Source organism: Rhinatrema bivittatum, chromosome 3 (genome assembly GCF_901001135.1).
Source record: "Rhinatrema bivittatum chromosome 3, aRhiBiv1.1, whole genome shotgun sequence".
Classification (NCBI taxonomy): domain Eukaryota; kingdom Metazoa; phylum Chordata; class Amphibia; order Gymnophiona; family Rhinatrematidae; genus Rhinatrema; species Rhinatrema bivittatum.
Genome location: NC_042617.1, coordinates 479,541,139 through 479,563,258, shown reverse-complemented (window position 1 = coordinate 479,563,258; position 22,120 = coordinate 479,541,139). Strand labels below are relative to the sequence as shown.

The window sequence follows — 22,120 nt, the reverse complement described above, 5'->3', positions numbered from 1 at the left end:
CAGCGAGGGTGAGTGGGACATGTTTCCGGTTTTTTGCTAGCCTGCTCTGGTAATGTGCTGTTTTTGTTTCTGGTACTGTGGGTTAAACTGAAAAACAGTGTTTTTTTTTGCAGGAACATATAATGTAATACACATTTTCTTTTTTTTTTTTTTTTATAAACATGTAAATCTATTATTGTATTCAGTTTATGGACCATGTATATTATGTACTCTTCACTGTGCAGCAAGTGCTTTCTTCTTCTTTGCTGTAGTTTATTGCAGTAATAAAGATACATTAAAAACAAAGGTAATATACAGTCCAAATGCAACTTTCTTCATTAGTATGTACGATTCAGGTCTTATACCAGTTTTGAACTAGATCACTCGTGACCCAGTTTTTGGGTAGGAGCTCATTACCAACAGGGCCATAAAAGAATTTAGCATTCTTGGGGCTGGATCTCACCGCACTAGCTCTCATACAAGTAAGTCTCTTTCCCCAGGGCCAGAATCCTTTGCTGGTGGGGGGAAGGAATTTCTCATTCAGGATCCAGAGTGATGGGGGTCACTCTTTTCCTTGGGAGAGGTTCAAATCCGTTGCCATTGTGAGTACTGTAAGGTGCTCTATCTGAGTGTCCATAAAGTAACTTTACTGAGGATAAAACCAGGGCCAGTGGAAGCACTAGGTGAGCTAGGCCTGGGCCACTGACCATTAGGGAGCACCAGCGGTGGCGACAAAGAGGAGTGGGGATTCGAATTTCCACTCCACTTTGTTACCGCCGCGCACAAGAGGTAGGAGGCAGGGCTGTGACCAGGGGGGCAAGGCAGAAGGTGCCTAGGGAGCCTAATCCCCTTGCACCGGCCCTGGCTGAAACAGATGAGTAAATGGCACAGTCAAAATAGATTTTGCACCACAGATGATTTTGTTGCTCACACTCTTTCCTCTCTCTGTGCAAGTATCTCTTACTACCAGGGCAAGGGAAATACTCACCCTTCGGGGAATGGATAAAATGAGGTTCCCAAGTGGGCAGGGTATCCTTGTGTGGGAGGAAAAACCTCTCCAAAGCTGATAAAATTTGGTAGAATTTCCTCTCTCCCCAGGGGTGAACATTCCAAGTGAGGGTCCTCGGGATTTGTTCAACATTGGTCTTAATCACAGTTCTTTGAATGTACTCCTCTCTCTCTCTCTCAAATCCTTCAATGGTAAGGATCCACACAGGAACGTACAGCTCTCAGATGGGCAGGAAGGGGGCAGCAAAACTCTTCCTCCCAGTTCTTGCAACCAAAAATCGTTTCCTAAAACTGAGTCCAAAAATCACCAGAAGTTCTCTGCTGTGGGTCACCACCATATCTCTGTCCTCCAGGAGGTTGCAGATGGGCAGGTGTTCCCTATCCTGGGACCTTAGAGAACTGGTTCCCCGGGACCTCTCTCCAAATAACACCCAGGGATTTCACAGCTTCTTATAAATAATCTCTGAAATCCCAAAACACAACCCGGGATGCAAACCCAGCCAGCCAGTGACTGGACTGGAAAGGTAGCTCCCTGGCCTGGACACCAGGCAGAGCTTGCCTGAATTCCAGAAGTAGGCCCAAAAATTCAACTGAGATAAAAGCTCCTGCACCTCCTTTAACTTCAAAAAACAAAATGCACTGCACCCACAGCTCTCAGGAGATGGCTGCTTTTATTACCTCACAGGGGGACACTCATCCCAGTACCCAACGGTGCTTCCCCTCAATCTCTACTTCTCTCTGACCCTAGCTAAAGCAGTTAAACTAAGGGCATGACTAGTAATGAACCCCAGTGGGCCAATACACATATGTAACCTTCAACTATTCTGAAATGTATCTGAAATAGCTTGAAAATAAAATTCACATAAATAGTGATGAAACGTACTTTAAGAAAGTCGGCACTTAATACAGAAACACATGAAGATCTGCAGGAGATAATGTCTAAAGCTGCCAAAGCTTTCCAAAGGCTATAAAATGTCTGTGCTATGGGACCTTCTATATTCTGTGATGGTCAAACGAACACAAAGCAACCTAATGCATTATTTTCTTGTGTGTGTTGGCAAGGTGTTTTTTTTTACCTTTCAACATGATCGACATTGCCTGCCCCACCAAGTCCTCCAATGGTATAGATTTTTCCATCATACACCAGACTATTGTGTCGACACCTTGGGACAGTCATTCGAGACACAAGATTCCAGTTATCAAGTAGGGACATGTAGCACCAGACATCAGCAAGCGTGACACCGGATTCCATTCCACCTGGAACCAAGAGTAGAAGGGGAGAACAAGAAAGGAAGAATGCCTTGAGAATGCTCTAACACAGGTAGCTTGGATGCAAACTTAAACCCATTAAAGTTCTTATCTCTGAATCCCAGCGATATTTATGTATGTTGAGAAGACACACTAAAGGCTTGATTTTCTAAGGTTGTTTTTCTCCCATTGTGTGCCCATCAGAAAAAAGTCTTACTAAATCAGGCCCTATGCTTTATCCTTGGGACAAACTATTCTGTTACAGAACAATGGGTACCAATACACAAGCCTGCAGAACTGTATTAATCCCAATGTCTGCCACTTCTAGTAAACAGAGTGGGCCTGAGTTGCAGATATGGTCTGAAATGCCTTATCCTCATTCACCACTTTTTCTACACTACAATTTAACATTTCTATAGCGCTACACAACATATGCAGCACTGTACAAACATACAATAAGACAGTCCCTGCGCAATAGAACTTACATTCTAATAAGACAGACTTACAAGACAAGAGACTTGGGGTATTTCATACATCAAGGCAATGATTAAAAAGAAAAGAAAGTTAACAAGACTAAAAGCAGACAATCAGGCATAAGATTTAAAAGCAGTTTTAAAAAGGTGGGTCTTAGATGGGATTTAAACATGGCAAGAGAGGGAGCATGACGCACCAGCTCAGGAAGATTATTCCAAGCACATGGCGCACAGATAGGAATGACTTGTCTGATGAGCGGAGTGGTCCCTTATGTCTTGCCTTATGTTCCCTGAGTATGCTCACAGTTAACCATCTTACCTCTGGCAAAAGCAGTATGAAACCTGCTCTCTTCCACCCCTTCTTCACTTACAGGAGGTAGGTGACAAGTCTCTGCACCCTAGTCACACACAAACACTAATGCAGAACACCCACAGATCACCACTCTACATCACACCACCACAAAATAAAATATTTTCAGTCAAGAAGCTGTTTGGCAGTTGGCCAGTATGCAGTTTTGGTTGTAGGTGCTGCAGCATGACTGGATGGGACAGCATTTTGATAAAGGGATGAATGTGAATACTGACATTGGGGGAACGGGTGTATATAAGCAGCAGCAGGTGGTCCTGAGGGAGGTAGGCAGGCTGGGAGAGGAGTGGGTTGAAGCAGCATAGGGAAGTGGAAAGGTGGAATTAAGAGAGCAATCTAAATAAGGGGAATGATGAATCAATGTTGTGAAGAGGAGAACAATTGTTAGGAAGAAAGGAAGGAAACACTGGATGATAGATACAGGTATGGGGGAAGCAGGGGGGGGGGGGAGACCATCATATTGTGGGACTTGAAGGAACAGTTAAAGAGGACAGGTAGAGGAGAAAAATGTGAGTGAGCAGATATGGGAGAAGAGGGTTTGTGAGGGGCAAGTGTGAGTGAAGGGATGGCAAAATGTGTGAGATTAGGTAGGGCAGTGTTTCTCAAATACAGTCACCAATGGATCTGCAGATGAAGGAACCAGCTAATGTTAACTAAGTATTTTACAAAGAATTGCCAGTGCAGCCACATTGCAAGAGTCGGTGACCACACTCTGAGGCCACTAAAAAATTAGCTGTGAGAACACTTGAGATAGGGAGATAAATAGAAAGAAATGACAAGGGGGGCATCACACTGGGTGAAGATACTTGGCAAGGGATGACAGGCAAATGCACAGGGTGGGAGGACAGATATTACAAGTGTGAAAGGGGTTTAAAAAATGATGGGGAAGACAAGAGAAGAATCACTGGGGCCCCTTAGATATTAGTTTTAGAGGGAAGAAAACATAAAACAGGGGAGGGTGAAAAGGGAGGAAAGAAGATGAAGATAGAAAAAAGGCAGGGAGAAAAGTGAGGGATAATTTGGGGGGGTAGAGAGCTGAGGCCCACCCTTTGTGTGATACATTTAAACATGGACATAGGAGAAAATATGGAGAGAAAGGACATAAATGGGTGAAAGGCATACACACTGCTATGAATACATTTCTAAAATCAAAATGACTCAGTTAGGGAAATATATTTTAATTAGCTGAACAGTTTCAAAGGTATGTGAAAAGAATAGGAGATACTGAATATTTCTTATTGTACCTTAACTGATTACATTTTGATTTTGTTGGGCACACCCTGTACTATACTCTAGTAGTAGGATTAGTCTCCATGAGGTCAATATTTCAGAAATAGCCAGCTAACAGGGTCATCCATCAAAATGCATTATTTTTCGCATCTCGTGTTGCGTATGCAAATTTTGAAAATTTAGTCAAAGGGGAGGAGTTGGGGAGGGGTTTATGAAAACGGGAGGTGTTTAATGTTGCGTGCGATAGCATAATGCACGTTTTAATGCTGAAATAACTACACCTTTTTTCCTGGCGTTAAGCTGTGCAATATACCCAAAGCGGGATTCATGATATTTATCATGTACTCTGTTTTGGGCAGGGAAGAGGGAGAGGGGAGAGAGAAAAGAGTGGAGTAGAGAGAGAGAGCCATTGGGATGGCACACATATACGTCATCTATTTATACTACCGTAGGAGGGTGAACTAGTAACTCGAGGTGAGGGTTTGGTGGTGGTCTTGGGTTTGGGGGGGGGGGGCAGTTTTACATGCACAGTCAGAGGTATGAACAGAACAATACACATCAGTGAAGCTTTGATGTGATTTGGAATGAGGAAAGATACACAAAGATGAGATTTCTACAATGTACTCTCGCCCTAGCTTGATAGCACCCAGGTAGAGAGTTGACTAACCATGCCCCTTTTTCTTTTTAGCGCGGGCGTTATTCATGCGAAAATTAAAGCAAAATGATGAATCTAGCTGTGAATGAGTTAGCAGGATTAGACGTAGCCGGCTAACTCACACGGGATATTCCGCAGCATGGCTATGTTGCGGAATATCTCTGAAAAAAACGCTAATTAGCCGGATAAGTCTTATCCGGCTAACGTTAGACCTGCTATTGAGCAAGTCCAATTTATCCGGTTAACTTAATCGGATAAGTATGAATATCGACAATTATCGATATTATCTGGTTAGCTTAGTTAACCAGATAATTCCTTTCTAAAACGTCCATTTCCTGCCCCTCACTTAGCCTGCTCAGTACTTATCCAGATAAGTGGCGGCCACTAAACGTGGATAGATAGTCAGCCATCACCACTTAGCCAGATAAGTCCTTCAGTGGCAATGAATATCGACCTCCATGAAATTTACATGAGCTGTTATAGTAGGCAAAAGCTGCAAAGGATAATCATTATGCATCTAATGCATTCTATTAATGTTCTAAACATAAGATGCATTCTTGACAATTAACCAGACTTAATTTTTTTGTCCTGGAACCCCTGGATAGGAAATGGTGGCACAAATCTTTTTCTCTTGGTATATCTATGTACATTCATGACTTTCTTGCTCATGTCAGTCACTTCCCTCTTACCTGAGAGGTAAATATTGTCCCCAGCGCTGACAACGCTAAAGAACTCTCGGTCATAGAAAGGCAGACTAGCGAGGGGGTACCACTTGTTGTTCTGTGGATTTAAGCAAGTGACTGCAGTCAGAGTTCTCTGATTCATTCCAATCATCTGACGCCCTCCAACCAAGACTATTACCTCTGCCACTCCTATAACAAAACAACAATAATAGAAGAGAGAAAATTAGCCGCTTTTGTAGCCAGGTTACATGTTAAACAACCCCAGGCTCTATAAACATGTTCTCTCAGACTGTGAAGCTGTATTGATCCTGGAAAGAAAAAAAAAAAGGTCTCAGGCAGAAATAGGTATCATAACTTCCAGCAGGAGAACATAAAATAAAGGCCAGGCGACATGGGTTTAGGGTCCTGTGCACCTGGTGAGTGGGTTCAAAAAATTAAAAACAAAAACAATGATAGAGCAGATGGTGTAGTGGACCAGGCTTAGAGGAGTTTCTTCTTTACTAGACAGGGAACCTTCTCCACTCTCTGTGGCCGAAGAGACAGCCCCATCCAACATACGACTTTTATTGTTTATTTATATTCTGCTTTTTGCACTTTTTTCAGCACTTCAAAGTGGATTACATTCAGGTACTGTAGGTATTTCCCTATCCCCAGAGGGCTTACAATCTAAGTTTTGTACCTGAGGCAATGGAGGGTAAAGTGACTTGCCCAAAGTCACAAGGAGCGACAGTGGGACTCAAACCCTGGTCTCCAGGAACACCACCACTTACAGGCATCACCACCTCTAGTGAACCCAAACCCTGGGAAAAGGAATTTAGGCCACAATTGATTGATGACTCCAGTATTTCAAAACATGTATCAATACACACAAAAACACATAGGAAGGTCTTCACAAATTCCAGTTCTTCAGGATTCCTCAGCAAAGTAGTATAGTCAGGAGTGAAACACTCCAAAAAGGCCCTTAGCAGCATCCCAAGTTCCTACAGCACATGGAATTAATTTATGGCACAAATTCATCAACGCAAAAATCATTCACTTACTCTAATCAAAAGTTATGATAAGGATAACTTTTCCAAACAGGTTGTTCTCTTTGCTGGTATCCCCGCGATTACTTCCAGGGGCACTTTCAAAAGAAGCTAGGCCTTAAATCCAGGAATAGAGTTTTAGATTAACTCTCTCCATGGAAAATTAACGAGTCTCCACTGATTTCTGTCCCAGGGAGCTCACACATAGCAAGCAAAAATGCTGGACATAAAAGCTGGAAACAGAAAAAAAAAAGTGCACACCACCTACTACAAGTTTATCCCTTTTGTAACCCTAGATGTCCTCCTGTGACATCATTTATTTATTTATTTAGATTTATATTCTGCTTTTTGCACTTTTTTCAGCGCTTGAAAGTAGATTACATTCAGGCACTGTAGGTATTTCCCTATCCCCAGAGAGCTTACAATCTAAGGCCTGGATTTATCAAAATGCACTATCGCATGCGATAGAAAAAGGGGTGTGTTTTATGGTAATAGGTAGTTTATTGCAATTTGTGCTAATACCTAGGTTATTGCGAATACCTTTTTTGCACTTTGAGATAAGTGCCAGAATTGTGGTATTTCCTACATACAACCACTGGGGGGACCATGTTTACTATCATAGCCACTGAGGAGAGAGGGGGAGGGAGAGAGAGAGAGAGAACCTAGCCATAATGCACTCACCTTAGATAGGTATTTATATCTCTATGGGAGGCCCACCTAGTAACTCGAGGTGAGGTTTAGGTATTAGTGTAGGGGATTAGGGGCCACTTTGACATTCAAAGTGAGATGTACGAACAGAACAGTACTCTCTTGTGAAGATTTAATGACCTTCGGAGTGAGGAAACTCACTCAAAGATGAGATTTGTGCAATGTTCTCTCAACCTAGCTTGATGTTACCCAGGTAGAGAGTCCATCATTTTTTAAGATGGCGCCGGCCGTCCATTGCTCCTACCATGTGACAGGAGCCAGCCAATGGTTCCTACCATGTGACAGGAGCCGGCCAATGGCACCGATAGCCCCTGTCACATGGTAAGGGCAAAGGGCCACCGGCGCCATTTTGTTTACTGGCAGCCGATGGCCCGAGAGCGGGAGATCGCACCTGGGACCCCCGCTGGACCACCAGGGACTTTAGGCAAGTTTTTTTTGGGGGGGTTGGGAGGGTGGGGGATTGTAAATAATTAAATCTGAAGGATCAGGGTGGGTTTTTATTTTCGGATTGGGACAGCCGAAAAAAAACCATGGTTCTACAAAAACGAAACCGGAAACAATTGCCGGTACGATACACATCTCTATATTTTATCCTCCACTCTACTGGAATCCAGTGGAGGTCAGACAGCACTGGCGTGATATGTTCTCTCCTGTTCTGGCTAGAAATCAGACCAGCTGCCAAATTCTGTAGCAATTGTAGGGCCCCTAGTGATGAAACAGGTAAACCCATATAGATCAAACTACAGTAATCAATTGCTGGCAGAATCAACGTCTGTAGTACTGAATGGAAATCACAGGCTTGCAATAGAGGCTTTAGATAAGTTAGAGTCTGAATTTATAGAAACCCAACTTAATTACAGCCTTCATCCGATGAGCCAATGATAATTTGGGGTCAATAAGTACTCTTAAACGCCTCACAATTGGTGCAACTTGCATCTAAGTGTGCTGAACAATAAGTTCTGATGGAATTGTCACATTACTGTCACAATGAATCACCAAATTTTCAGTTTTTAATAAACTCAGTGCTAATTTGTTATGAGTCAAACAATGTCTTATTGTTGAAAGGCAGAGTGATAGTATCTCTGAGGTTTCGGCCCAAGTAGACACAGGAGAGACACAGAATTGCACATCACTGGCGTGCAATCTGTATCTCTTGCAGACCCCAGCCAATAATTTACAGATCAGGGAAATAAGGATATTAAATATCATCGCTGAAAGAGCTGAGCCCTGCGGGATACTTGTGTGTGCTAGATACCACTCTGAATGGTTCTCACCGATCCGTGCTCATTCCTGCCAGCCATCAAAGTAAGATTGAAACCACTTGAGTAGAGTACCAGTAATCCCAAATTCTCTCAACCGACACAGGAGGACTAACCCCGCCCCTTTCACCTGCATTCAAGGGTGGGGGAGGGGAGAACAACAATTTTCAAAGTACTTTTTTTTTTAATCCGATAAACACATATGTACCCTATGTAAAAGCCGCTCACTATTATTGCCCCTAACAAATTTATAATGGGGACAATAATCAAACCACCTATGTTGGTGAGAACTCCACAGGTACTTTATACCTGTGAGATTTACATCAAAATTAGAGCAAAAGTTGGCACATGCCTGCTTTCTCTGTGGGTAATTGTTTTACGTAAAAACATGTTCAGCTTTGATTACACAAAACTGCGTGGGTGTGCGCTATTCCATCCCCACCCTCTCCCTGCCTCCTGGAAAGCCTCTGGACAATGCAGGCAAATCTGCTCGTGTCGTAGATTGTGCCCACGTTGAGAAAGGGCAATAATCAAAGCCCCAAATTCCATGGATAAAGCAGCATTTTACCTGCGGAGAGAGCTTGTTTTCTTTACTTAGGTTATTGCCCTCCATATGTCTATTTTATATTTTTCAGTTTGTTTTTTACCCGTGATCAAGGGGCTTCTTTTCTGAAAAACACATATACAATTTCACGTTTTAAAAACAAAGCGATTTTAAATTGGTTTCGTTTTATTGGTCAGTTTTTAATTGCACCGAGGTGCTGGAAGGCTTCTGCTATATTAGTGTAGGTTATTCCTCTGGTGGATTAAGAGGTGTGACACAACATGGCTCATCATGCCCACATGCTTAATTAGTTAGCACAGAATCTAGTACAGTTTACTAATTAGCTTTTTTTCACTGCTTAGGCAATTTGCTTTGCAGAGATATAGCCTTAATGGTAAGGGAAGAAAGAACAAAACAAGTGTAAGCATCTGTATTATTACTCTGCTGCTATTTATTGTCATTTAGAAAACATTATGTAGCCTGGTTGATTAGTGCCCGCCGTACACAAATCTGTTAGCATGCTAAGTTCTTTAAGATGCAATGCTAGAGCCAGAAACAGAATTATAGTTTGGGTTCTAAGAAATCTTAACATTCGACTCCCCCCCCCCATCCAAAAACAATGCACTTTTAGAATTGTCAAAATTATTCAAGATCCCCCCTTCCTCCCGGGTCCTGCAGCAGCTGAGCGACTTCATTCCGACAATGCTTGGAAGATTCTGTGGCACAAGCTTCAATGGAGCATTTGCATAGATTTGCATGCGCAACTAGCACATTTTGAATGAAAATTTCTCATTTGTACAACGCTCCTTTCAAATAAAGCATTTTCTCCAAGCAATTTTGGGGCTGAATCATTAAAACTATACGTTGAATGCAGATTCAAACTTTTTTTTTTTTTTAAACTTCTGATGCAGTAAGCTAAGAGCAGGTTAATGTACCAGGAGCTAGAAAATGTGCTCAAACTTGAAAATGTATTAAGAAAATGCCTAGTGCAACCCCCCCCCTCCCAAAACACAATTTATGCACATAAACCATGTTTTCTGCGCACGGAATCTAAGGTGTGCGCATAAAAGTGCTTTCGGCATGTTTTCTGAGCATCAAATCCTGATTACAGATTCCGGCACCAGAATTCCAGCTTCTGCCCACAGACTAACAGCACTGGCAGTGTTGCTCCACCTTGGACTAGCAGTTAAGTAATCACTGCACCTCTCTGCATTGAGGGGTAATAGCTAATGCCATCATTAGCATGGGATTTGCATGAAAGGGTGCCAACCTATATACACATTGTTGTGTGTAAAACTCCTTCGCTGCATTAGCAGAATGTGGGCACAGCTGTGGGTTAAACTGTGCTTTCTGCACCTGCCACCCTCCCCTCATGAGTGAAACAGATTGGTGGGGAAAAGGCTGGAGGAGAGCAAAAGAAGCTGGCAGGGTATAGGAGACAGTAAGGTGTGGGCTGGGGGGCAGAGGAAAGAGGGAGTTGGCCCAGGGACAGAGAGGGGTGACCTGAGGGAGGAGGGGGGGCACAAGAGCTAAAATGAGTTAGGCAGCTGACCGGGGGGGGGGGGGGGGGGGGAGAGGGGCAGCAGCTGGCAGGAAGGGTGGAAAGCACCAGTGAGGAACAGCAGCGACATGGTTCCATGGTTCCTGGTTTCCTGCAATTCCTCTAGGAATGGTAAAAAAAAAAAAATAAGGGGATATACTCTGTGCAGCTACCAAGACGTCGCAGGAAACCCGCGGCCCTGGCTATTACAGAGGACTGGAAATGGATCTGTGGTGGAAAATGGGTGAGCCAAATGAAAAGGGCCAGCGTTTTGAGTGCCCTTCTCGCAATAAAAGTCAGTCTGCAAAACAGGACTCTGCAGCGTGCGAAAGCGTAGCTGCTGTGCCACTTCTAGCTCCCATGTGCTGTGGTTTGCTCGTTAAAATGCTTTCTTTATATTTAATATCTCACTCTGGGCGCAGAGAAAATGGAATATGACGTCCAGGACTATTGTATCCTGGCAGCAATGTCATCTTGACCATATAATAACCACCTAATAACATCTGTTACAGAAAGTCTGCATCCATCTTTCAGTGTGCAGCTGTTACATCGCATGTGATGGGCCCCTGAAACACGGTCTGCTAAACAGAGGGCCCCTGGCGCAAATTCTAGGAGGGGAATGCACTTGGCCTCTATTTTTTGGGGTTGAGAGAGGTATCATTGTGGCATATTTCTCTTTAGGTGGCGTTGTGAGGGAGAACCTCTCAGCGGTTCTCAACTAGTGTGTCGCCAAGCACCGGCAGGTGTGTCGCGGCTCCCGGTGCTCCACTGCCCCGCTTGTGCTTCCCTTCTCCCCAGGGGCAGGACTGAAGAGTGGAAAGATGCTGCGCGCCGCCGGCGGGGCCGAAGAAGGAAGCGATGCTGCGCGCCACCGGCGGGGCCGAAGAATGGAGACACTGCGCGCCACCGGCGGGGCCGAAGAAGGAAGCGATCCTGCGCGCCACCGGCGGGGCCGAAGAATGGAGACGCTGCGCGCCACCGGCGGGGCCGAAGAATGGAGACGCTGCGCGCCACCGGCGGGGCCGAAGAAGGAAGCGATCCTGCGCGCCACCGGCGGGGCCGAAGAAATGGAGACGCTGCGCGCCACCGGCGGGGCCGAAGAAGAAAGCGATGCTGCGCGCCACCGGCGGGGCCGAAGAATGGAGACGCTGCGCGCCACCGGCGGGGCCGAAGAATGGAGACGCTGCGCGCCGCCACCAGCAAATGAAGAGTGATCTGTGCGCCACCGCCAGAGGCCAGGCCGGCGGGACGAAGAGCAGAGAGACTCTGCACACCACCGGAGGCGGTTGGAGAGACGTTGCACGCCGCTGGAGGTCAGGCCAGCAGCAACTGATAAGCGGAGGCCAGGCATATTGGGCCAAACAATGAGAAGAGGCTCCATGTGAGCTTGTGGGTGTGTGTGTGTGGTAGATTGGGTGCATGAGTGGCAGCTTTGTGTGTGTGTGTGGGTAGAATGGGTGCAGGAGTGGCAGCTGTGTGTGTGTGTGGGTAGAATGGGTGCAGGAGTGGCAGCTTTGTGTGTGTGTGGTAGAATGGGTGCAGGAGTGGCAGCTTTGTGTGTGTGTGGTAGAATGGGTGCAGGAGTGGCAGCTTTGTGTGTGTGGTAGAATGGGTGCAGGAGTGGCAGCTTTGTGTGTGTGTGTGTGGTAGAATGGGTGCAGGAGTAGCAGCTGTGTGTGTGGTAGATTGGGTGCAGGAGTGGCAGCTTTGTGTGTGTGTGTGTGTGTGTGGTAGAATGGGTGCAGGAGTGGCAGCTTTGTGTGTGTGGGTAGAATGGGTGCAGGAGTGGCAGCTTTGTGTGTGTGTGTGTGGTAGAATGGGTGCAGGAGTAGCAGCTGTGTGTGTGGTAGATTGGGTGCAGGAGTGGCAGCTTTGTGTGTGTGTGTGTGTGTGTGGTAGAATGGGTGCAGGAGTGGCAGCTTTGTGTGTGTGGGTAGAATGGGTGCAGGAGTGGCAGCTTTGTGTGTGTGTGGTAGAATGGGTGCATGAGTGTGTGTGTGGTAGAATGGGTGCAGGAGTGGCAGCTTTGTGTGTGTGTGGTAGAATGGGTGCCTGGGTGCATGAATGGCAGCTGTGTGTGTGTGTGTGGTAGAATGGGTGCATGAGTGGCAGCTTTGTGTGTGTGTGGTAGATTGGGTGCATGAGTGGCAGCTTTGTGTGTGTGTGTGTGGTAGAATGGGTGCAGGAGTGGCAGCTTTGTGTGTGTGTGTGTGTGTGGTAGAATGGGTGCAGGAGTGGCAGCTTTGTGTGTGTGGTAGAATGGGTGCAGGAGTGGCAGCTTTGTGTGTGTGTGGTAGAATGGGTGCATGTGTGTGTGGTAGAATGGGTGCCTGGGTGCATGAATGGCAGCTGTGTGTGTGTGTGTGGTAGAATGGGTGCATGAGTGGCAGCTTTGTGTGTGTGTGGTAGAATGGTACCTGAGTGCATGAATGAGAGCTTGTGTGTGTGCGTGGTACAATCGGTGCATGAGTGGCAGCTTTGTGTGTATATGTGGTAAACTGGTACCTGGGTGCATGAGTGAGAGCTTGTGTGTGTGGTACAATGGGTGCATGAGTGGCAGCTTTGTGTGTGTTTGGTACAATGGGTGCATGAGTGGCAGCTTTGTATGTTTGTGTGGTACAGTGGGTGCATGAGTGGCAGCTTTGTGTGTGTGTGGTGGAATGGGAGCAAGAGCATTTGTGTGTGATTGAGAGCTTCTATGTAAGTGACAGAGCATGTATGTGATTGAGAGAGAGACTGTCAGAGGTGATGTGTTTCTGTGAGAGCGAGACAGAGATTGGTCAGTGAAGTGATTGGTGTGTGTGAAAGAGAGACAGAGACTGGTCAGGGAGGTGACTGGTCTGTGTGAGAGAGACAGAGACTGGTCAGGGAGGTGACTGGTGTGTGTGTGAGGAAGAGATACTAGTTAGGGAGGTGACTAGTGTCTGTGTGAGAGAGACAGTGACTGGTCAGGGAGGTGACTGGTGTGTGTGTGTGAGGAAGAGATACTAGTTAGGGAGGTGACTGGTGTCTGTGTGAGAGAGACAGCGACTGGTCAGGGAGGTGACTGGTGTGTGTGTGTGAGGAAGAGATACTAGTTAGGGAGGTGACTAGTGTCTGTGTGAGAGAGACAGAGACTGGTCAGGGAGGTGACTGGTGTGTGTGTGAGGAAGAGATACTAGTTAGGGAGGTGACTGGTGTCTGTGTGAGAGAGACAGCGACTGGTCAGGGAGGTGACTGGTGTGTGTGTGTGAGGAAGAGATACTAGTTAGGGAGGTGACTGGTGTCTGTGTGAGAGAGACAGCGACTGGTCAGGGAGGTGACTGGTGTGTGTGTGTGAGGAAGAGATACTAGTTAGGGAGGTGACTAGTGTCTGTGTGAGAGAGACAGCGACTGGTCAGGGAGGTGACTGGTGTGTGTGAAACAGGTTGTGACTGGTTGTGGGCCCTAAGGAAGAGGACTGTGAGGACAGAGCTTCAGCAGCCACTGCTGCTTCTGGTGAGTGCCTTTGGCCTTGGCCTGCAAGGAAAAGGAGTAGGAGAGTTGCTGGAGAGGGTAAGTAAAGGCAGCTTTTTAAGCTTATTTTTCTTGATTGACTGCCATTTTAATTATTGGGTATTATGGGATGTGTCTGCTGTTTTGAAATATTTTATTGATATTTGGACAATGTGTAATCATTTTTATGAGTTTTTAATTGTTGGATGTTATTTTGTTCATCAGCTATTTTATAACATTTATTAGTATAGTTTTACAATTGTTTCTAAGTGGGTTTCTATCTGTAGCAGCTTGGCTTGCTCCATTTTCCTAATAGTAGGTGTGTTAGTGTTTAAGGCCTGGTTAAATATTTGTAGTAGTAAATTATTGTCTTTTCATAAGGTCGGGGTATTGTGCCTGCCAGTAAAGAGAGTTTGTTTTGCTTTTACTGAGATGTCATCAGAACCAGAATATCTTTTTTGTATGGCGAGTTGTATGGGTAATGCCCTAGTTCTGCTTTGCACCCATTTTTGGGGGTCGAGGGGGTTCCTGAGGATGCAGAATGTATATTTACATTTTGCCCCGTGACGGTCACATGTTCAGTGTGTCACACATGTGAGAACCATCTGTCAGGTGTGTCCCGGCCGAAAAAAGGTTGAGAACCACTGCTCTAGAGGACTGCGCACGGGTACAACATATGGGGGTGCTTGGAGCAGGAATGTGCCTTTTGTTTTTCCCCTTGGAGCTGATTCAAGTCTCTCTCTCTCTCTCTCTCTCTCTTTCCTTGCTGCCACTGCCAGTATCCAGCAAGGCCCCTGGCTCCAGGAAATGCAGAATATACGGCCGGAGCAGGGCTCCTGAGCTGCCTGGGAGGAATCCTGGATTTCAAGTGTTGCGGTGCCCATTCCTTTATCAGGAAGAAGAAGTAAAAGGATCTGCGAGTACCGAAGGCTGTTTTTTATGAAAAGTATTGACAAAGGGCTAGTCCCTGTGCTAAAGGGGAAGAAGAGAAAGGAGCTGATGCTATGCTAAAGGGGGTTCTCGGAAGAAGTGTATCTTGTTGTTGCTGCTTTTAATGCTGCAAGAAACCTGTGTGTACCTGAAAAAAAAAATCAGTGATTTTGCAAGTTTTACTCTGACTGCTGATCAACCCAGGATGGTGAAATAAAAAGTTTTGTTTGAAGATGCCCTTTTCCAGTGAGACACATTTTTTTTTCTCTGTGAGGTGTGGGCTGGGGATCAGTCAGAGGGGGTTCACAGAGAGGGGAAAAGGTTTTCGGTTGTGTTTTTCCCTCTCCAGCACAGCATTTACAGCTCTAGCCTCTGAGCCAGATCCACTATGCTATCGGCTCGACCGTTTTTGCTTTTGAACTTTCACAGAGGCTGGTGCTCGGTTCACAAACAGGCCTCAGACCCTCCAGCGTTTTGTGTGCTCCTTCAGAGCATTACATTAAAAAACAAAAACCAAAAAACACCTCATTCCTTTAAATCAGTAAAATGAGCAGATATCAAGTAGAAGTGACAGAAGAGTCACACCGTTTCTTTTTTAAACTGCAGTTTTTACCATGGCACGTTAAATTAAGAGCCAACCATAGAAGTACCTGAAACTTGTTGCATTTTGGCCCCATGTCACATACTTACATATTATAATGAGGGGACAAATAGCTTGCAATGTGCCATTGAATAAACTTCAGAAGCCATTTCAGGTTTCCTGAAGGCAGTGCCTCTTAAGCAGGACTTTGTCCTCGTTCAGTATAATGCATTGTAAGAACTGCATTAAGAAATGGAGATTTGTTAACACTGGATTTTAAAGATACTACATCCAGGCAAGCCCCACTGATAGCAGCCCAGAACATGTGATGCATTTATTGTGATTGGTAATACAAGAACTTATGCTATATACATGCAATTTCTAATTCACCTGGAAGAGGGGTCCCCCAGCTACAACCTGCAGAGGTAATGTTTTGACCCATAATACAGTCGAGCTGGTGGTTTCCAATTCAGTTTTTGTTGGCACATTTCTATTCTGCATTTGGTGAGGAGTTGCCTGTATTTTAAAGGTCCAATTCTTGTGTAACTTTAACTCTTGCTGTGAAAATGATGGTTATTTGTCATCACTGGCTTTTATGATATGGTCCTCTCTTCCTTATTTATATTTTGAACAGAAGTTTGCTCTTTAATAATTTTACTTGCGTGCAGAAAGCGGTTTTGAATGTTCTTGCCGAAAATATTTTTTCATTCAGATATTTTATTGTTGTAACTGTGGTTAGTAGATTAGGTGATTATCTTAAGGGATGGATTTAGTTGATGTTCACTCTAAGTACTGGGCTGCTATGAGTAGAAATTTGATAGGCTTTTTGCATCAAAGGAAGTAGTGATCACAGGGTCATACAGAAGGGTGTACTGTGTTCTAGGTCACATGACAGCAGCAAATAAAATATATCTCATGCATATTCATTGTGGATAGTCTGAAAACCAGGCCAATTTGTGGTTTTTAAGGACCGGAGATGACCACCCTGGCATTTAGGGAAGAATAACGTCTCGAGTCCTTTCTGCACTGGCAGGGGAATCATTTTTTTCAAGGCTCCTGTTCTCTCTTTTGCCATTCTTCTGCACATTAGTCCAGTCACAGCCAGCCAAAGCACTACACAGCACATATACAGGGTCAATTTTAAGAACAATGTTCACGTAAAAACAGCCACATAAGTGATTTTGAGTTTTAAGACATGGGGGGGAGAATAGCGAATCGGTAAATTATAGCATATATCTGTAAAAAAAAAAAAATAATAATAATAATCCTCCTTGTAAGAGGGAACCTATTTCCAGACAACAAATCAAAGCAGGGGTAATCCATCCCCAGGAATGGACTGCACACATAAAAAGATTTTAGTGTCTCTTCGGGGCTGGAACCACTCAGTCTCTTCCTTCCAGAGCCTGGATCTTTTGTTGGCTGGGGGGGGGGGGGGGAGATTTATCTTTCAGAGCCTGGAGTGCCTCTGGGTGACTTCTTAGTACTTTCTTTTCTCACTGGCAGAGAGATACTTCACCTTCACTGTGTGTGCTGTAAGTGCCAAATAAAACGCTGGAGCCACTGATTTAGTGTCCGCAAACAAAGTCATTACTGATGGGCAATCAGGATGAAACATGGCACAAGTTAAATGAATCCTCAGCACCACAGAAATACTCTGTTTACAGTCTCTTTCCCTCTATCTGTGCATGGGTCTCGAGTACTAGGGCCAAGCAGAAATCCACCCTCCAGGGCTTGGTTAAGTGGAGTCCCTCAGTGGGCAGCGCATGGGCAGGAAAACCTCTTCCAAATCTGGGATAAATGCTAAAACACAGTCTTCACAGAGAGTCTCATCCTTTCTCTCCCCAGGAATGTCCACAATGATCTTAAAGATTCTTACTCAGAATTAGGTGATCTTCTTTGTTCTATTTATCTCTCAGTCAAATCCCTAATGGGGGAAAGATCCCCTCTGGAACAAACAGCTGCGGATATTCCTTCCAATGGGCAGGAAGGGGGGCAGCAAACACGTCCTCCCAGATCTCCTCAACGAAATACTTCTCTCCCCAAACTGAGGTAAAACACCAGAAGGTCCTGGCACTAGGCCACCACCAGTCCTCGGTCCTCCTAGAGGGTGTGGAGGGGCAGGTCTTTCCTAGCCTGGGGCTCCCAGATGCAGGGGTTCCACATGCCCTCTCCCCAAGCAGAATCCAGGGATCCCACCAGGCTTCTTACAAATAAAAATCTGTTCTTAAAATGCCCCCAAACAACCTGGGATGCAGACCTTTACCCACCAGGGAGTGGAGAAGCAGGGCAGATTCCCAACCTGTCTCACCTGCTCCAGCCCTAAGAGAAGGCCCAAAAATTGAACACAGGAAATGGCTCCTAAACACCTCTCACCAACGCCAAAACTAAACCACGCCGTCCCCAGAGCTCTCAGGAGAGAGCTGCTGATAAGTCCTCTCAAAGGGATGGCCATTCCAGCACCCTCAAAAGGAGGAACTGTACAGAATGGTGCGTCCCTCTATCCACTAAGCCATACAGCACTAGATGAAACAAGGAATTACCCAGGGCTTACTAGGAATGAGTCTGGATGGCCCATTACACAGGCTTTTCACAAGACAGGCAGGGACCAAGAGTAGTTAGATTATATGTAAACCATATTATTAATTAATGAACATTTGATATTCTATCTTTTCCCAAAGTTGGTTACAAGATGGAGTGTAATAAATATATATGAACAGAGGCAATAGAACAGCTTACAGTCAAATCAGAATGTGCAATTATTGAAGCATTGGGATCCATTATAGGAAAACTAATTTGTAAAGTTTCAAGACCCAGTTGTGTATAACACAGTCCTTCCTAGAGGGTTCAGGAAGTTGGGTCGAAGACGTGGATCTTAGGGGAAGGCCTGGCTGAAAAGCCATGCCTTTGCTTTTTTCCTGAACTTCAGGAAGCCTGGCAGGGTTAGTGGCACTTGGTGCATAACAGCTGAAAACACAAGACTCTCATGCAGGAGAATCTGGCAGCGGTCAGGGGAGGAGAGGAAAGAAGAGCCATTTTGGCAGACTGGAGTTCCCTTGAAGGCATGTAAGGGGAGAGAAGTTGAGAGAGGTAGTCAGGGACCTGTTTATTCAAGCATTTGTAAGACAAAGCAGAGGACTTTAAATTGTATAGTACTTTCTACTGGGAGCCACGTGAAGATGATGTAGAATAGGTTTGATATGATCAGTTGCTTTTGCACCTACCAAAATTCTTGAGGCAGAACTTTGTAGGAGCTAGAGGCACTTCAGACTGTAATGTGGGATGCTGCTGTATAAGGAATTGCAGTAATCAATGTGGCCAGAACTAATGAAAGCTTCCTAGCAATCTATACCCCAGTACAAAGTCCCTAGTGAAATCTGAAGGTCCAGGTTCAAATCTTACACACACCCCTCCCCCTGCTATCACCTTTAGAAAGTCGCTTAATTTGAATCTGTTCAGACATGGAGCCTTCTACAGCAATGACCATCTGCCTGGTAAACATACCTGTATAGCCCCTGCAGTGACATGGACACAGACACAGGGATTCACTGGGAGGTTCACGAGGCAGAGACGTACACAATGCTGGGTTCCATATTAGGCATCGCCCCCCCCCCCAGGAAAAGAATCTTGGAATCATTGTGGACATTGCTTTGAAATCCTCAGCCCAGTGTGTGGTATCAATTAATAAAGCAAATAGAAAGTTATTATTAGAAAAGGAATGGAAACAGAAGATATCATAATTCCTCTGTATCAATCCATGGTGAGACCACATCTTGAGTGCCATTTGCAGGTCTGGTCAGCCCTGATCAAAAAAGATATAACAGAACTTGAAAAGATACAGAGAAAGGTGACCAAAATGATAAAAGGGATGAAATGGCTTCACTATGAAGAAAAGCTAAAATAGGTTAAGGCTCTTCGGCCTGAAGAAAAAATGACAGAGAGGAGATATAATAGAAGTATAACCCCTCTTCTGATGGCTTGGCCTGGAAGCAGGGCTGGCGGGGGCCTAGGGCGCCAGGGTCCGAGGGGTGGCAACTGCGGCACACAGCAAGAGCCGGAACAGAAATACCCTCACGTCTCACAGAAAAACAGAAGCAAAGAGCACAGAATAAAATGCTGCCTGGGAAGGTAGAAATGCAAGCTCACACTGAAGCAAGTGGTGCCTCAGATGAGCGCATTAGCACGAAACAATGCAGGCCAAGGAGGACCGGGCAGAGCTGAGCCCTATGGTCACAGACCTTCCTCACTTATTTATTTTATTTATTTAAAGGCTTTTATATACCGGAGTTCATGCACTTGTGCATACCACTTCGGTTTACACAGAACAAGGAACAGAAAATTACATCAAACAGATTGAACAATTAAACAAATATACAATTACATCCAACAATTGGGTATAAATAACATGGCTAACTTAGTAGGAACTTAGAGTTTGAGGTAAAGGAGAGAAATAGTACCAAGTGGTAACAGAACAATGTTAATGGCTAAATAATAAATATAAATAGTAAATATAAATTCTTATAATAAATACAGGTGTTTACAGATTACAGTCTTCATGAAAAGTTTACGTCTACAGAATAGGGTTAAGTAAATAAGAACTGGCGGTTATTTCTATAGGAGTGAAGACTTCAAAAACTGAGGTTACATCTGGATTAAGAGGTATTGGTGTAGCATGCTCAAATATTTAATGATTTGGAATTGTGAGACCAAGGATAAAATTAGGAGTTGTTTGATATGATTATAAAAGCGAGAATGATTCAAGTTCTGGGATGTGGTTCTGATCTAGACCTTTAAGTGTAGGCTTTTGTAAAGAGCCAGGTCTTGAGTTTCTTTTTGAATGTTCGAGTACACGTTTCGAGGCGAATGTCCGTGGGGAGGGCATTCCAATGAAGGGGGCTGGCAGTCGAGAATGCACGTTTCTTGAGTGAGGACTTGGCTGAAGGTACGTGTAAGGTGCCTAAGTATCTGTTTCTGATTGGTCTTGAAGACTCGTGTAGGCGAAGTGGAAGGCTTAGATCTAGCGACGTTTGTGAATGGATGTTCTTGTGTGTTATAGTTAGCACTTTGAAAATGATTCTGGATCTGATGGGGAGCCAGTGTAAGTGTTTTAGTATGGGTGTTATGTGTTCACTTCTGCTGGTGTTAGTAAGAATCCTTGCCACCCTTCCTCCGCTAGGCCCAGACCAGCTGCCAGCTGGCCAAGTAAGCCTTTGTCTGAGCCAGTAGTGGGGCTCACGGCATACACCCAGGCTGGGCCACACGACCAGGGGTGGTGGACAGCGCTATTGGGGGAGGGGGGGGGGCGGGTGCAAGGCAGAAGGTTTGCCTAGGGCACCTAACCCCCTTTCACAGGACCTGCCTAGAAGGCCGGGGTCACACAGAGTCCTGAAGCCAACTCTCTCCTCTCTGTTTCCAAACCTCAGGAAGTCTGGTTCTTATCAATAGGGAGAGAAATATTCCTCCTAGGGCCAAGGTGTAGGGGTTGACTCTCAATTTCTCTTTCCTGGGAAGATTTCTCTTCACTTTCTCATGGGAGTGATGTGAGTGCCAACAAAATATTCTTGATACTCAGAATGGGTGTCCAAAGAAAACTTTACTATAACAATTCTTCAATAGCAAGTAGTGGCACTTTACATATCAGTTCTTGGCACAAACAGCTTGTCATCACTGTTCTCCAACTCTCTATCTGTACAGGTGTCTCTCAGTAAATGGGCCAGGGAAAAAACTCTTCAGCGTATGGAAAAGCAATATGTCCCAGATGGACAGGGATATCCTATTTATGGGTGGAAGATCCCCTTCCAAAAATGCCAGCAGACATAAAACAGGGTCTTAATCTTTGCACAAACTCCCACATGTACGTCTTCTCCCCAAGATGAAGGCTCATGATGAGGACCTTCAAATGTAACAAAATGTTCCAATTCATAGTTCTCTTTCTCCAGATGACATACAAGATCTTTCAGATGAAAGGTCTAGGCCACGTGGAACAATCAGCTCTTCCAGTTTTTCCCACGTCAGGGCAGGAAAGGTGGCAGCAAAATCTTCCACCCAAACACAAGGCAAATCTTCACAAAAAAGCAAAACTGGAACTCTCCCAATCCATCCACGGTTTGAGTGACAGAGCAGTGGAATCTCCTCTACTTCTGATCTTCCCAAGAAAAAGAAGAAGAATTCTCTAACCCAGACGAAGTACTGGGGATCTCTCAGAAAAAACTTTCAAAACAAGTCCAAAAATCCTTTAAGCAACTCTGGTGCACCTTCACTGGATAGGCCGTGTACCAGCAAGGCAACTGCCCCTTCCTGTCTGGTGCAAGTTCCAAGCCATGAGGTTTGGCACACCAAGAGCAGAAAGAAAATCAACTCAGAAAAGACAACTCCTTCTCTCCTGATTACTATTCTTAAAATGCCACATCTATCAATGCT

The 22,120-nt window shown here is 45.0% G+C and overlaps 1 protein-coding gene across 3 annotated transcripts in view; it reads right to left on the bottom strand.

Moving 5' to 3' along the window:
- The window catches only part of KLHL29 (kelch like family member 29), a 1,215,123-nt gene that overhangs the window by 99,543 nt on the left and 1,093,460 nt on the right, over positions 1 to 22,120 (bottom strand). For all 3 annotated transcript variants that reach the window (XM_029595999.1, XM_029596000.1, XM_029596001.1), the window contains 2 exons: positions 5,650 to 5,832; positions 2,064 to 2,244 (listed from right to left, as the gene is read on the bottom strand). In XM_029595999.1, coding sequence (XP_029451859.1) covers positions 2,064 to 2,244; positions 5,650 to 5,832 — 364 coding nt within the window. The remainder of the gene's footprint in view (positions 1 to 2,063; positions 2,245 to 5,649; positions 5,833 to 22,120) is intronic.